General features: G+C 21.8%; 1 protein-coding gene across 2 annotated transcripts; it reads right to left on the bottom strand.

Annotated features, from left to right (window-relative positions):
- Positions 1 to 832: 832 nt before the first annotated feature.
- Bm7891 (Uncharacterized protein) lies at positions 833 to 9,085 on the bottom strand (the record flags this gene model as incomplete). Of its 2 annotated transcripts, XM_043076346.1 has the most annotated exons (8): positions 833 to 907; positions 1,327 to 1,413; positions 1,773 to 1,841; positions 2,207 to 2,737; positions 3,181 to 4,858; positions 5,052 to 5,124; positions 5,956 to 6,046; positions 9,026 to 9,085. In XM_043076346.1, 8 exons carry the CDS (start codon positions 9,083 to 9,085, stop codon positions 833 to 835), a joined length of 2,664 nt encoding a protein of 887 aa, XP_042932280.1. The 2 variants fall into 2 exon arrangements, with proteins under 2 accessions (XP_042932280.1, XP_042932281.1); XM_043076347.1 differs by lacking the exon at positions 9,026 to 9,085 and having other exon boundaries at positions 5,956 to 5,989.
- Positions 9,086 to 16,566: the final 7,481 nt, after the last annotated feature.

The following is a 16,566-nucleotide window of genomic DNA, read 5'->3' as shown; positions in this document are numbered from 1 at the left end:
ATAAAGGCAAACTTTAAAGTTTAATTTTAAAAAAATTAAAGGAAAAAAATTGTTGGAGCAACTTTTGAAGTATTTTTAATTTACTAAGATATTTTGACATTTTCATGAAATATATGCGAGACTAGAAATGGGTAAATTTTTTTTATTTTAGAGTTTTACAACAATCGAAAATAATTGATCCTTTTTTCTAGAAAAAAGTTTACTTGATCTATTTTTATAGACCAAGCATCACTGATATGATACAAACTTACACTTATTCATTTACCTGTTTATTTAATATTTGACCAATTTGAATAAAAAAAATATTAAAGATTTTTTTTATATCGTAATTCTTATTGCTCTGTTAATAATTTCGCTATTATTTTTTTTTAAACCAAAAAAAAAAAAACAAAACAAAAAAAAAAAAAATTAAAAAATTTGATTTATGATATTAATATGTTAATAGTTGTTAGAATTCAAGGTAACGAGATATTTTTCTATCAATTATTAAATTTTATATATAATTGTTCAAAGTGCTATTATTAATTTTTTCATCATTTTATAGTAATTTCAAATATAATTACAAGCATGATTAATTAAAACCAAAATTGAAAAATGGAAAAATTTTCTTAATTTCTAAAAAGTTGCAAAAAAATATTAAATATAATCAATTGGTGAAGCAAATATAAGAACAATTTTCTATCAATCAAATATCATATTCATATAGATTTCAATCAGAAGAATTATTGATAATTATATCAAAATCTGCTGCTCACTTTACATACCAGTAATTTCAAATTACCCTTAGAAAAAAAAAAATTAAACATTAAAATTTAAATTTTTAATAAAATTATTACAAATGTAACATCCATTCGTTTCTATCATTTTCTTCCACATTCACTTTACTCATTGTCTTTGCGATTGTTATCTGTAAAAATAAAAATAAATATTACATTTCTTTATTCGGAAAATTTTTGCTAAAAATCTTTTCAATTTATAAACAATTTTGGTTAAATTAAACTACTCAAAATTTAAAAAAAAAATAATTTTTTTAAATATCAAATTTTGATCAATTTCAAAAAATTTTTTAATACATGTTGCTAAATTTTTTTTGTATAAATATTTTTGTACACATTATCTTTCTTTGAATATTTTTTATTTTTTGATTTAATTTTAGATTATCATTCCCATTTACATAGTCTTCCTGCTAGAAATAAATTCCGGAACTAATTTGCTCCTCTTACTTCCATCCGTTTTCCCGTTCTTTTTTCTTCTTCATTCCCCGATTTCCAGTTTATCTCAAATAAAAATTTATAATTCAATGATCGTACAAAATTTGAAAATTACCATCGATTCCGGACTATTAACGATGCCATGCTGTATTTTTGTTACAGCAAATGAAGTTTTTTTCAATAAATCATCATTCAATGTTGTCTAAAATTATAAATCGATAATTTGTTAAATAGATTAAATTAAGCAAATTTATATTTAAAAAACTGAAATTGAAGTAATAATTTATGTTTAAACAAATAATTTCATAAATAAATTGTAACTTACTGGGATTATAATATTATTTTAATTTTCCTCCTAAATAATAATAATAATTGGAAATTTATAAATAATATACTTCAAAATAATAATAATAATAATGCTAATGTTTTTAATATGATGCTATTTAATTTAAATTCATAGATAGAAGAAAAAAAAACTGAAATTTCCATTTAAATGAATAAAGACAGAAAAAAATAAATAAATAAAAACAAATGATTTATAAGAAAGTGATATGTTGTTACCTTAAGTTTACTTTGTCGTGGTATTGGCACTGGTCGTTTCGGCTCTTTTCCAAAACTTTTATTTTCAATCTAAAAATTTTGAAGTTTATTAAATTTGAATAAAATAAATATAATTCATTCTAGAGAATATTTATTACCCAAATTTGCGCATATTCATTAAAAGTTTGCAAACAAATAATGTGCTAATTATTTTTATTCCTAAAATGTAATCAAAAAATTTTCTTGCATCGTTTAATTTTTGAATAAATAAATTATTTATTCGTATAATGAATAAAGCTGTAATATTATAGCAAAATATAAAACTGAAATTGTAATATTGTAATATATGAAATTTAAATTGTATTTTTACATTGATATAAACATGAAAATAAAAGAAAAAGAAATAATTATTATGTAAATTGTTAAATTATTAAACATGAAGGATAAACATAAACCTCAGGAATATCAGTAGTGACTGTCGCTCTTTTCATGCAATCAATTTGTCGTGGTGCCGGTTTAGGACGTATTATAATTCGTGTTGTTTCCGGAATAGACAATGATGATGATCGATTAATGGATGTAGGAGGATGTTGATGAATAATGTTAGAGATTGATTTGTTTGTAATGTCATTCGATTCTTTGTTAGTTGAAGTGGAAAACATTGAAGTACTACGCTGCATTATTCTTTTATCCGAAACGGAACCGTAGCTATTGCGCTTAAAACACGTACGTTGTGGTGGTACTGGTTCTGAATTTCGATCATTTTCTAATTTCGATACATCTAAATTTGCTTGTCTTTTAGGATCGCTTCGCCATTTTACATTATCATTATGATTACAAGTAACGTGTGATAAAGCGGTTGAAGTATTATCAGCAAAAAATTTTCCTTTATCAATAACAGATTCCTTTTGTTGCTGTTGTTGTTGCTGTTGTTGTTGTTGTTGTTGTTGCTGATGATGATGATGATGAAATATATGTGAAGAATCCTAAAATATGTTCTCATTTCAAGAATTTATAACAGTGATAACAACAAAATAACAGTAAATAATAAAAACAAACTTATCAGTAATAACAGTAAAACAAGCTTATCAGTGACTTATCAAAAGGCGTACTTATTACCATGATGTGATTTTTTTTTTCTTTTCATGACATTGAAATGAACAATTTTGATTCTATATAATTATATTTGATTTATGATTATCATATTTGACACGATTGAAATGAACTACTCTGATCACATAATCAATTATCATTATCATATCCAATATAGTTCAAATGATTTATTCTGAGCATATATATATAACTATAATTAATCATAATTGTCACATTTTACACCATTAAAATAAACTTTCTAATTCAATATCACCTATATTTAGTCATATTTGAAAAAAAAAAAAAAAAAAAAAAAGAGAAAACTAATAATTCTTACTTCGTTCGCTGATTTTGTTGTACCATTTTTGCTTTCACTAATTACTGTCATTGCAATTGGTCCATTAAAGGATGTTTCCAAGTATCTTTCATTACCATTTTGTTTTAAATTTTCATAAATATGATTTGCTGTCGAATACTGCACTGCAGGTAAACATTGTTGATTTAAATCTTTTGAATTAATATCAACCGTTGTTGTTGTTATAGGAGTAGTAGCATTAGTTGTTGTTGTTGTTATTGATTGAAAATTTGTAGAGGATTGTATATCATCAATTTTAATAATTGTTGATAGCATTTCAGAATTTGATATTTTCTGTTGTTTCGATTGAATTTTTGAGTTCTTATCCACAGTTATGATAATATTTTCTTTTCGATTATCAGCTAATGATATATCAGATGAATGAGTTACTACTTGATTTGATGATGATGGAAGAAGCCATTTTTGTTCTCTCTCATCCGAAGTGCTCGGTTTTGGAGTTGGAAGTGATTTCTTCAATACCGGTTTTGGTGATGCTGGTGGACGCTTATGAAGTGAATAATTTTCATAATTTCGTTTCTCAGCAATAATTTCAGCTATTGATTTGCCATCATTAAGACCAAAAATATTGACACCAATAAGTGATGGTTTTGATGTGATTTCCGGATCAGATATGCATAATGAAGCTTTTGCCTTCGTGTTACCTTCATTATCGGATGTGAAATCGGAATCCTGATTGATTATAGTTGAATGTAATTTTGATGGCATATTTCGCATTTTAAACTGTAATTGCTTTGAATCAAGTATTTCAACTAACTGTTTCACTGATTTCTTATCTTTTAGTTTCGTTGTTTCATTCTTCTCTTCAAATATTTCAACATTGCATTTTTCTGGATTTGAAGAAGTTAGAGAAGTTTCAATGGCAATTTGCTCATCCAATACATCATCCAACTGTTTCAGTGCTTGTTGAATTTCAATCTGATCTTTGAAATCGATAAGCTTTTTCTCAGAACTATTTGCATCCGTTTTCATTGAGTTGACAGTTATAGCATCCTGTTGATTCTCATACAATGATGATGTCATCTGTTCGGTTTTTTGAGAAATGATAGCATCACAGGTAGATTCTTTATTTTTAAGATTAGCATACTGAGATTGTATCGGTGTTGGTTTGAACGGTGAAACGGATGATACTGTTTCGATCGAATCTGACGATGAAACTGATGTAAGCTTTTTATGTTTCGGTAACATTAGGAAACTTTTGATGCTATTTTGATTATTTATTTTTTTGCAATTTGATTTTAAACTATGCGGTATCGATTGATGTTTCTCATCATTTGACATTTTTCGGCTACATTTCAAATTTAATTTTAAATTATCTCGTTTCAGCACTGATTGTTTCTCATTTACCGCACAAGATGATACAGTAAAAGTATTCAAATTATCATATGTTTCAATATCATTAATGTAAACTGTAACATTTTTAGAATTATTCTCCTGATTTTCCACGATTGATTCCACATACAATTCTGTAATATTATTATCATTATCAGTAGATGTAGTAGCATTAATAGCATTACTATCCGTATTAGCGATATTTTTCTCGATCATATTGAAAATATTTCTAATAATTGGATCATGTGATAATTCTGTCGCAACAAAATTATTAGCATTCGATTGTATATCTTCAATGTGTACTAAATGCCTGAAAATTTTATTGCATTCATTTAAAAAGCAAAATGAAAAAGAAAAGAAAAAATTATTTGAAACAAATGAAATTCGAGAAATTACAACAATGATCGCTAAATAATATTTTAATGACTGAAATTTTAAGGAAAACTGAAAAAATTTTGAATGAAATTTTAAAAAATAAAAATAAGGAAAAAAAAAACGAATACTCGAAATGTGTTGGTGTTGATACCTCTTCCGGTTTTACTTTTGCTGTTTTCCGTAATAGCTTTTTGTTGATAACTGAAGCAAAAAAAAAGAAAGACGGAAATTATATCATAAATATCTGTAATTGTAGTAAATTGTGGGATTTACTACAATTAAATCATATAATAATTACAGCAACAATTAATAATAACGAGTAATAACAATATTGGCTTTTAACGAAGATAAGTGATGATATTAATGATAGTGAATGTTATTATTATCATTATTATTATTATGTTAATAGCCATATTAATTCTGATAACAATATGTTTTACTCATTATCGGTGCTGATAATAATATGTTTTACCCATTATCAGTGCTGATAACAATACGTTTTACCCATTATCAATGCTGATAACAATATGTTTTATCAATTATCAGTGTTGATAACAATATGTTTTATCAATCATCAACGCTTATAACATTATATTGTTATTAAAAAAACTATTTTAAAAAAGTATATTATTGCTAAAAAAAAGCAATATTATCTTTTAAAATGAGAATAGTAATATTAAGTGATTCAGTTGAAAATTATTCGTTGAAAATTTGCTTATTTTAATGTGTGTTATTAAAATTTATCATTCAATTTTAAAACTGCTTCTAAATTAAAAAGAAAAAAAAAGCAAAGACAAAAACAAAATTTATTATACTTTTTTATAGTATTAAAATTTTTATTCCTTAAATAATAATTAAATGGAAATTAAATTTGAAACTACTTCTTTCATTTTTTTTCGCACATCTATATAATTAGCATTTTTTTTTTTTTTTTTTTTTAAATAAAAGCAAATAATATTAAGTGATAAAATATATTGATAAAAAGAGAAGAAACTAATTTAATCTAAATTAATTTAAAAAATTAATAAATACTTTGGTTTGTTTGGTTGCTCGAAATGTTATCCATTGTAATCTGAATATTATCTGATTCAGCTAAACGTTTATAATTTTCATCTGCTTGAATCTGAAAAAAAAAAATAAAAAGAAAGGATTTGAATATTTTTTTTTTTTCTAATAAAAATTAATACATTGTATTTATTTACTTATTTTTGCTATATTTGTAAAAAAATAAATATAGCAAAAAAATTTTTATCGTTTTTTTTCATCAAAAAAAAAAAAAAAAAAAAAAAAAACAAAAAATAAATAAATAAATAAAGTGCAAAAGATGACTATTTCGTTTTAAATTTAATAATTTTTTTTTTTTAAAAAAAGAAACTAACAAATAATAATGTTACTGCTACCACTGTTATTATTATTGACTTAAAAACAAAAAAAAAAAAAAAAGAAATAAATTAAATAAAATAAAAGCTAATTTAAAGTGGAGGAAAAAAAAGAAACAAAATATTCTTGAAATGAATAATTTTAAATATATCATAAATCAAAATACTTCGAGAATAATTTGTTGTAAAAAAATTTAATACATTGTAAATTTTGCAGGATTTTTTGAAAGAAAAAATGTTCGTTTTTATTTTTGAGAACAGATGGAAAATATAATTTTAGATTAATCATATTTTTTTGACGTTTTTTTTTTTCTTTTTTTTGGAATTAAATGACTAGACATATTTATAAAATATTTAGTGATAAAAAATAAAAATTTTAAATGCCCTTTTTTGTTTGCACTCTGGTGGTTTTTTTTTTTTTCATATTGCATATTCTTAAATGTCACCCACATTGTCACCTTACAGAGTGAAGTGGTGACAAAAAGGACAATTCGATTAATATTTCTTCGTTATTTTTATGATTTCAGTACTTTTAAATAGCATACTTTTTAAAATTTAAGAAATAAGAAATGAAAAACTGAATAATTAGTATAATTTGGTTATATATAATATTTCTTTTTTTTCTTTTACTTGTTAAATTCAAAGTATAATATGAGGTATTCTATTAAAACTTTCAAAATTTAGTGTCACTAATATTAGCAATAAAATTATTCTTAACTAATAAGACCAATGCTTCTAGTTGAAAAGTAAATTTAAAAAGGAGAATATAAAAATTTCTGAATTTCTAAATATTTTCATTTAGGTAAGAAGTTGCTTTGGAATTATTTTATATGTTAGAGGATATTTTGATTAATCTAAAAACTATTTGAATGTATTCATCAACTGAAAAGAAAAACTTGATATTCTTTGAAATTTAATTTTTCTAAATTTCCAAATGTATACTTATTAGATAGTTAATTGATCAATTAGATCAATTAGTCAGCTAGATGTTTGTATAAAGCATAAACAAATGTATTCAGATAAATAATTATTTAAGCCTTAAATTATGAATTATGATAATTCATAACTTAAATTATGAAATAATCACTAATTTGAATTTATTATATAAAGAATACTTTAGAAATTATAGCGTAACAAAATTAACTTAAGTATAATAGAAGTTTATCATTTTTTTTTTTAAGACATTATTTCATCCACAAATCCACCCAAAAAATCATTATTATTAAATTAAACATTTTAAATTTGATGTTTATCAAAATAAAGGAGAAAATGCAAACTTAAGATAAAATATACCTTTTATGCTTACATATCATTGATAAGCTATCAATCATAACAATCTTAATGGATAAAATAAAAAGCTATAATATGAACTTTTACACTTCGACGCACATTTATGATTCATTTATTAATTCATATAAATTTGACAGTTAGTTAGCTTATTGTAAAATCAAAATTTATTCCTTTTAAAATCTAAAATTTAATCATTTCTTATAAATTTTCAAAAAACGAATAAATGTGCATACATTATATAGATTACAAAATTTGTTGATTGATGCAACAATTAAAACAAAAATTAAAATTTTTTAATTCATTAAAAAAATTTATATTTAGCAAAAATTTTAAATGAATTACTCAAAAGTATCAATTATTTCATTTGCAATAAAATAGCAAAAATTTAATTTGAAAAATAAGAAATATACGAAAAATAATAATGCAATGCATATCATTAAGAGATTTGTTTACTAAATGATATCTAAGGTTTATATGCTAAATGCTAATCGAAATTTGTTTACTAAATGATAAATAAAAGTTATAAATGCACCAATGAGAATTATAAACAAAAAGTCTTTGTTTTAAATACATTTGCTAATTTAGTAACATTATACTTAATTAAAGTTGCAGTAGAAATAAGTAATTAAATATCAAATTTCGATTCGATAAGAAAATATTAATGTGTTCGCCTCCCATAAGAGATCATCTTCTTGTCCAGCTGCGCATCATAAATCATTTCGAAGATTCTGTCAACTATCTTTATTCTATTTTGCCAATAATTCTACTTCTGAACCTTTCTTACATTTATAATGCTTATTTTGATTATTTCAATAATAGCCCTTCTTCCTGTTTATTTATTTATTTATTTAGAAAAATTTAAATGAAAACAACAAAACAGATGTGAAATAAATATATAAAAGAAATAGGACGGTGGTTGATTTTGAGCAATTTTCTTTTTCTTTTACTTTAATATTTTGTTAAATTAAGCATTAATTGAACTTATTTGAAAAAAAGTGCAAATAATATTTGAAATTTAGAAATTCAGAAAAAAAAAATTTTCTATTTTAAAAAAGAAGAAAAATTTTGAACTTATTACGAATGTTAGACAAAAATAAGTATGATAAATGGTTAGAACAAATAAAACGAAATAAGTTTAAGCGAAAAGTAATTTTTAATTTTGTAAACTATAATTTTAGATTTATTAACTTAAAATTTTCTTTTTTCTCCATAGAAGAAATTTATAAGAATTTTGCAAAAAAAAAAAATGAAAAATGACTAAAGTTTGAAAAATTAGAAAATCTTCTGGGAATTTTTTTGAAGGAATTGTCATTTGATAAAACTATTTATCTTAGAAAAATTTTAACCTATCAAAAATCAAAATTAGTAAAAATCAGATGTAAATTATAAAAATTAAAAAAAAAAAATTCAGGAATAAAGAAAAGGTAAAATACCGCTAAACAATGACATCCATTGCATTTTGGTGAAGATTTCGATGAATAATTTGTAGTCATTTTACTGCAATAAAATAATCAATAAAAAAAAATTAAATTCATTTAAATATTCTAATTTCATCGTAATAGCATTTATTACAGAAAAAGGAAAAACAAAAAATAAAAAAAAAAAAATCAATTCAAATATTCAAAATATAAAATAAATTTCATTTTTTTCGAAACTTTTCCATCACTTATCTATTACTGATTACTATTATGTAATTTTCCTAATCAATCAATATTTTCATATTTTAATCGAATATTTTCACAATTATAATTTATTAGTTTTCATGATTGATAGTATCAATTGTCTTAAAAGTATTTTATTTCATTTAAAATTTAAAAAAAAAAAAAAAAAACTTCAGGAAGAAAATAATTATGCAAACAATACGATGAATCATCATCCGATAATTGATAATATATAAAATTTTAAAAAGGTAAATAAACTTCAATGCATTGCACAATTATATGAAATGTTGCAATGCTATTATAATTTTTCAAATCTTTTAAAAATATTTTTAAACAAAAACATGATCATTCTATAATTTTAATTATAAATTTTTCATATAATTGATAAATGCTTAATTAATCTTCACATGCTTTCTTCTCTAAACTAGTTTATTAGAAATATTTTTCATTTCTTTCTTAAAAATATAAACTATGTTATCTAATTTGCTGAATATTAAAACAAAAAAAGTATGAAATGAAATAAATAAAAGAAATACAAATTTCAGTATTTTGAAAATGAAATGAGAAATGTTAGAATGCACAATATTTCCTTTTGAATTAAGTTGAATCAGAATTGACAACTGAAATTTGAAAAATAAATTTAAAAATGACAGCAAAAATTCAAACTGTAATTAAAAAGAATAAAAAAAAAACGAGTTCATGGTATAGATGAAATTAAATGTATTTTCCCACTAATTATAAACCGATTAAAATTTCATTCTTCCCATCAGTATCATTAAAAAAAAAACCATAGATTTTTCCAAATAGATATAACATTTTAATAAAATTAAGAAGCAAAATTTTCCATTCACAAAATGTATTTTTATTTTTACAAAAATTTTTAATTGGCAAATAATCTGTCTATCATTTCCTTATCAGAATTAAACTAAATTAATACAAAAATAAAAAATAATTTTAATAGAATAAAATGAAATGGTACAGAAATTCATTTTAATTTATTTTTTCCTTCGAAAAAAATAATAGCAGCGAAATTTTTGAATAAAACAATATATCGATTATTCATTTCCAAACATTACCTAATTTATGATATTTTTTTTTTTGTAAATTACAAAGTATTTAGAATAAAAACCTGCAAATTCATATAAAATATCAATTTTTAATTGCCTAAATAAATTCCCAAATATTTTTTTAATAATTCAAATACTTTGTTTCAAAAAAAATGAAAAGTTTTTAAGGAAAAAAAAAAAAAAAAGAAACGATAGAACTATTTGATGATAATTATTTTAAAATATGAAATATCTTTGGGAGAAGAATTTTAAAATGAAAATATTATACAATGATTATTGATTTTTTTCCTTTGCTTTTAATATGAAAAAAAAAAAAAAACGAAAAAAAAACGAAAAATTCATTTGATAAAAAATATTAAATTTTTATATATCTATTTTATTTGGCAAAAATTAATTTAAATAATTTTTTAAATTTCAAAAATTTTTCTCATCTATGAAAAGAAATCCTAACATTTACATGCTTATAAATTTATTGAAAAAAGGAAAAAAATATTGAATGCTTAAATTTTTTCAAATCTTAAAGTTTTTTTAGAAAAAAAAAAAAAATGTAAAAAATACGAAATAAATGCATAGATTAATAAACATAAACGATTGATTTGCATTATAAAATAATTAAAAATTTGAATGATAAATTTTCATTTTTAAAGAATGAAAAGAAAAGCTGTTAATATTTTATTGTAAAGTAGGAAGAAAGCTAATAATAACCTTTTCTTACTTCCGGGAATAAACTGATCAAATGATCGATCATTTATTTGATTGGTGATCGAATCAATTCAATCCTATCAAAGCATTTTCACATATCATCATTTCTGATATTTTTATTTTAAAATAATAAAAAAAAAAAAAAATTAAGCTAATAAAATCACATAACGAGCAAATTTTTCAGCTAAATCAATAAATCGTTTTTTTTTTTTTTTTTTTTTTTTCCAATTTATTCTTTCATTTCTGATATTTTTACTTCATTAAAGTAAGCAAAAACAAATTTGAAAAATTGTGACTAATAATTTACTAAAAAAATGGATGAAAAAGAAATGTGAAAGAATTAAAATTTTTTGTGATAAATTTTACAAAAATGTGCAAAATGGGGCAAAAAAAAAAAAAAAAAAAAAAAGAAAAAGGAAAAAGGGAAGAAGAGGAAATCTCGTAAGCATTTAGCTGAAAATATATGAGTCTAATTTTCGTTTTGCATCAATTTTGAGAAGCTCAAATTTTAAATCTGATAAAAAAAAAAAGAGAAGAAGAGGAAGCATCCTTATCTTTTGCAATTTATTTTTCTTCACTTTCACATATTTCTGTTTTTTCATGTACTTTGAACAATTGAAACTTCAAATTAGACCTTTTCATTCATATTAAGTAAAAAAAAAAAATCATTGGTTTTATATTATTATTATTCCAATAATCGTTATCATTATCATACCATCATTATTATTAGTATGATGAAAATTATTATTATATGATTATTATTATGATCATATCATCGTTATTATGATGAAAATTATTATTATATTATTGTTATTATTATGATCATATCATCGTTATTATGATGAAAATTATTATTATATTATTGTTATTATTATGATCATATCATCGTTATTATGAAGAAAATTATTATTATATGATTGTTATTATTATGATCATATCATCGTTATTATGAAGAAAATTATTATTACATTATTGTTATTATTATGATCATATCATCGTTATTATGATGAAAATTATTATTATATGATTGTTATTATTATGATCATATCATCGTTATTATGAAGAAAATTATTATTATATTATTGTTATTATTATGATCATATCATCGTTATTATGAAGAAAATTATTATTATATTATCATTATGATTATATTATTATTATTATCATTATTTTGATGAAAATATTGCTCTTTTATGGTTTGCATTTGAAAAAATGAAACAAAATAAATGATTGCAAATTTTTATCTCACTTATTTGGTATCAAAATGATTACAATTTTCCTTTTTCTTTCTTCTTTTGTTTCTGCCAACTGTTTATTCAAATAAATTAAAAGTTCCGATCAAATCAAATTAAATCCGATCCGATCCGATCCGATCTGATATGATTTCAAATATTGTGTGTTGATAAAAAATTTTGCTGTTTAATTGTTAGAATTTAGGAAAAAAATAAAATTAAAATAAAAAATTAATTTGGAAAGTGAGAAAGATAAGACATAGTGATAGGCAAAAAAGAAAAGAATGATAAATAATTAACTGAAAAATTATTATATTATTTTTGCATTTCAGTGTAATATTTTGTTATCTATTTTTCAAAAAAAAAAAAAAATTTTGAAATTTTTAATTTTTTTAGCCATTTCAATGAAGTATTTCTAATCAAAAATATATATATTCGTTCACAACGATTGTTAATTAAATATATAAAATTTTTAATTTTAATTTATAAAATGTATGAATTCATTAACAATTATTCTTTTATAATTTAAAGGAAAAAAAAAAGAGTCATTGTAGGATATATTCTCCTCGTAGTTTGCATTGATTTAATATTAAGAATAACATTAATGATACTGCTAATTAATTAACATTAATTAATCATATTAAGAATGATATTATTTAATGAAACAATGCATCATCCGGTTGTTCAACCATCCAGACAATACATCATCCGGTTGTTCAACCATCCACACAATACATCATCCGGTTGTTCAGTTATTCAGGAACACATCTACTGCTGCTAGTATTTCTCTTCAGTTAAGCTTATTTAGCGAAGGGAAAACAAAAAGGGATGGCGAATTTTGATGAGAAAAGAATTGTCGCAGTCTTTTGCAGTCATTTTTTTTTCCTCTCTCTTCCACTCAAATAAAATGTTCAAATGAAAAGGGAATGCGAGACAAGAAGAGAGAGAGAGAGAGAGGAAAAGAAAGAAAGAAAGAGTAAGGAACGATTTAATTTGAAATAATCTAAGGCAATTCGACCTATAATCTTTACTCGTAGAAATTCTTCAAATTTCGATAGAAATGCAAATTTGTTGATAAAAGAAAAAGAGAAGAATTTTTGAGACAGAGAAAAAGAAGAAAAACAGAATGCATAATAGAATAATGTTATCATATCAGACTAAAAGTAATCCCGAAGGATTTACACTTGCTAGTAAGCCGACAGAACACATTTTCAGATAATTTTCCTAAAAAGAAAAAAAACAGAAAAGATTTTTATTTTGAGAAAAAATCAAATTTAAATAATTTATCAAAATACTATCATATTAATTTTGACATTTTGATTAGAATAAATGCAACAAATAGTTTAAAAGAAAATAAAATAAAATCGTAATTAAACACAAATTGCAAATAAGTATGACATGGAATAAAAAATTCTATACATATAAGTATGGTTATACCATCATTATTTATTAAATCAGTATTTAATTTTAATTTCTATACAATTTATTACACTTCTTTAAATTTCCATTCCCCATCATTTTGGAATTAAATTTACCATTTTATTTTATTATGAATCATACGAAATGATTTTAAGTTTACACAATGCACATAGCAACGAAAAAAATAAATTACAGCAGCAACTGGTGCAGATATTAATAATATTTTACTGTCATCAAAAAAAAAATGAAAAATTTTCAGCTTATCAATTCTTTTTTTTTCTTTTTTTGTTTTTTTAGGCAATAAATATTGTTATGGATTGCAGACATTCTCGTATAGACTTCTCCCAAAAAAAAAAAATAAAAATAAATAAATATCAAATATATCAACTAACGTTCATTCAAAAATAAGCAGACAGTATTTTTCAAATTGTAAATTATTGCTCTATAAGTTTTTTTTTTTAAAGAATAATTAATTAATATATATATGAAAATGATACAAATTAAATTCACACAAATATTTGATTATGAAAAAAGAAAATAGAAGAAAAGAAGAAAAAGAGGAATGAAAATTATTCAACTAAATATTAATCAATGCATTTTTTAATTGAAAGAATATTATGAATTGAAAAAAAAAAAAAAATTGAAACAAATAAATGGAAAAGGTTTACTAAGATACATTAATTTTACTTCACACTTATTATCATTTTATAAAACTGATAAAGTGATAAGAATGATTATTAGAGTAGAATATGATTAATAACATTTATGCATACTATAGATGAATTATCGCTTTATTGAACTATTAAAATGATAGAAATGCTATTAGTGTATAAATAATACCATTTGGTAACATTAATATGTATTACAGCTGAACATTTTAAATTCAATCAAATATTTACGAATATATAAAGCTTATAAGATATATTATTCGATTGGTTAAGGAAAAAAAAAAAAAGAAATGAAAAAATCTTAAATTCTATCTAAATTGTCAAAATTAAAAATGACATTGCAAATGAGATGAAATTAATTAAGAACAATTCAAAATAAATGAATAATTGATAGATTTATTCAAAGTAATCGAATTAACCTATATCATATCACTTTCTTTTCTTTCAAAGATAAGATAATTGATATAAACAAAAACAAAAAAAAAAAAAGGAAAGGTAGTTGTGAAAATAAAATGAAATAATTTTAAACAAATAAGTCATAAGAGTATCACATATCTGTGTGAATGTATGCATGTATACATGTATGTATGTGTGCATGTATGCATGTTTATAGGTATATTTATGTATGTGTGTGTGTGTGTATGTGTATGTATGTGCATCAGTATATTTAATTACTACCATCATTTATTTATTTATTTGTATATTTGACAAATAGATGGCAGCGAAATGATAGGTAAGGAATGTACGCGCAGATAATCAGGTAAATTAATTAAATAAACAGGTATGAAGTCAAAAATTAAATCAATTTTCCAATAGCAATACATTATCATGATGACAATTATTAGCAAAATGATGATAACAGTGAAATTTATGGTAATCAATAAAAAAAAAAAAAAAAAAGAAATGAAAGAAATGGAAACGAATGTAAAACTTTGGAAAAGAATGCAAATAGAAATGAAAGTAAAACTTTGAAAAAAAAATTGATACAGGAAATAAGAGATTAAGTTAATAATAGCACTGATAAATAATGATAATGAATCATAATGAGTAAAAATCAACAATAATATTGTTAATACTTATAATAATAATAAATAATGATAATCGCAGTATTAATATTAATAAAAGGAGGTAATAATAGACTAAATGTAAACAAAACGCTAATAGTAATAATAACTGATAACAACAATTGATAATCGATAATAGCACTGAAGAATTACAGTGATTAAGGACTAGTAATAATAATTCAATCGATGATAATTAAAACTGAAAATAATAATAATAGTGATAATAATTAACACTAATCAGTAATAAATAATAATAATAATAATAATAAATTTGTTAATTTTTTTTTTTTATTTTTAGTTTTTTTTTTTTAAATTGTATTTTTATTCATTGTTTCAGCAATTTTAATCATCATTTAAATCATTTATGACATTACAATGATTTTATGGTTAATGCATAGATATGAATAAGTAACAATATAATGTTTTTATTGACAAATTTAACATTTCAAAGAAAAAAAGAAAAATGATATTTTAAAAAAGAAAATTATTTTTTCTGCTTTTCCTTTTTTAAATAAAAAAGAAATAATTTTTGCTGTTATCTGTTCATCTATTTGTTCCTTACTATATTTTATTTACTGAATCAACAAAATTTTTCAGAAAATAAAAACTAAAAATGATGCATCAATCGGATAATTATGATTGAATCATTTATTTGACTTCTCTTGTAATCATTGTTTATTATTTCTTCAATTCTCGAAGAAACAATTTTGAGAATGATAATATAACAATAATCTCTACAAATGATTAATAAAATTATTACTAAACATTTACAAAACATTAAATGTAAATATTGCAGCAATTTTTTTTTTTCTTTTTTTTTTCATCTTTTTAATAAAGATAGCATTCAATATGCTTACAAAATTTTTTATTGAAGCATTCATGCTAAAGCAAAAATTTGCTAAGCGAATCATTTTATAAATTCTTTTTTTAAAAAAAAAAAAAAATTCGTTCTCATTCGTTATTTCGCCTTATTTTTCTTTGAAGCATTATTTGATTGTTCATTCATACATACATATTCGTTTTATCAGATATTTGATTAAAATTTTGCTGAATTATTTCTGTTTTTAGTGATAACTTTTCAATACTAAATCATTTCCAATTCTAATTAACTATTTTCAAATCATTTTCTATTTTTAGGAGAAAGAATTTTTTGCATTAAAC

Source organism: Brugia malayi, assembly GCF_000002995.4.
Source record: "Brugia malayi strain FR3 genome assembly, contig: Bm_v4_Chr1_scaffold_001, whole genome shotgun sequence".
NCBI classification, from domain to species: Eukaryota; Metazoa; Nematoda; class Chromadorea; order Rhabditida; family Onchocercidae; genus Brugia; species Brugia malayi.
This window is presented reverse-complemented; position numbering and strand designations above follow the sequence as displayed.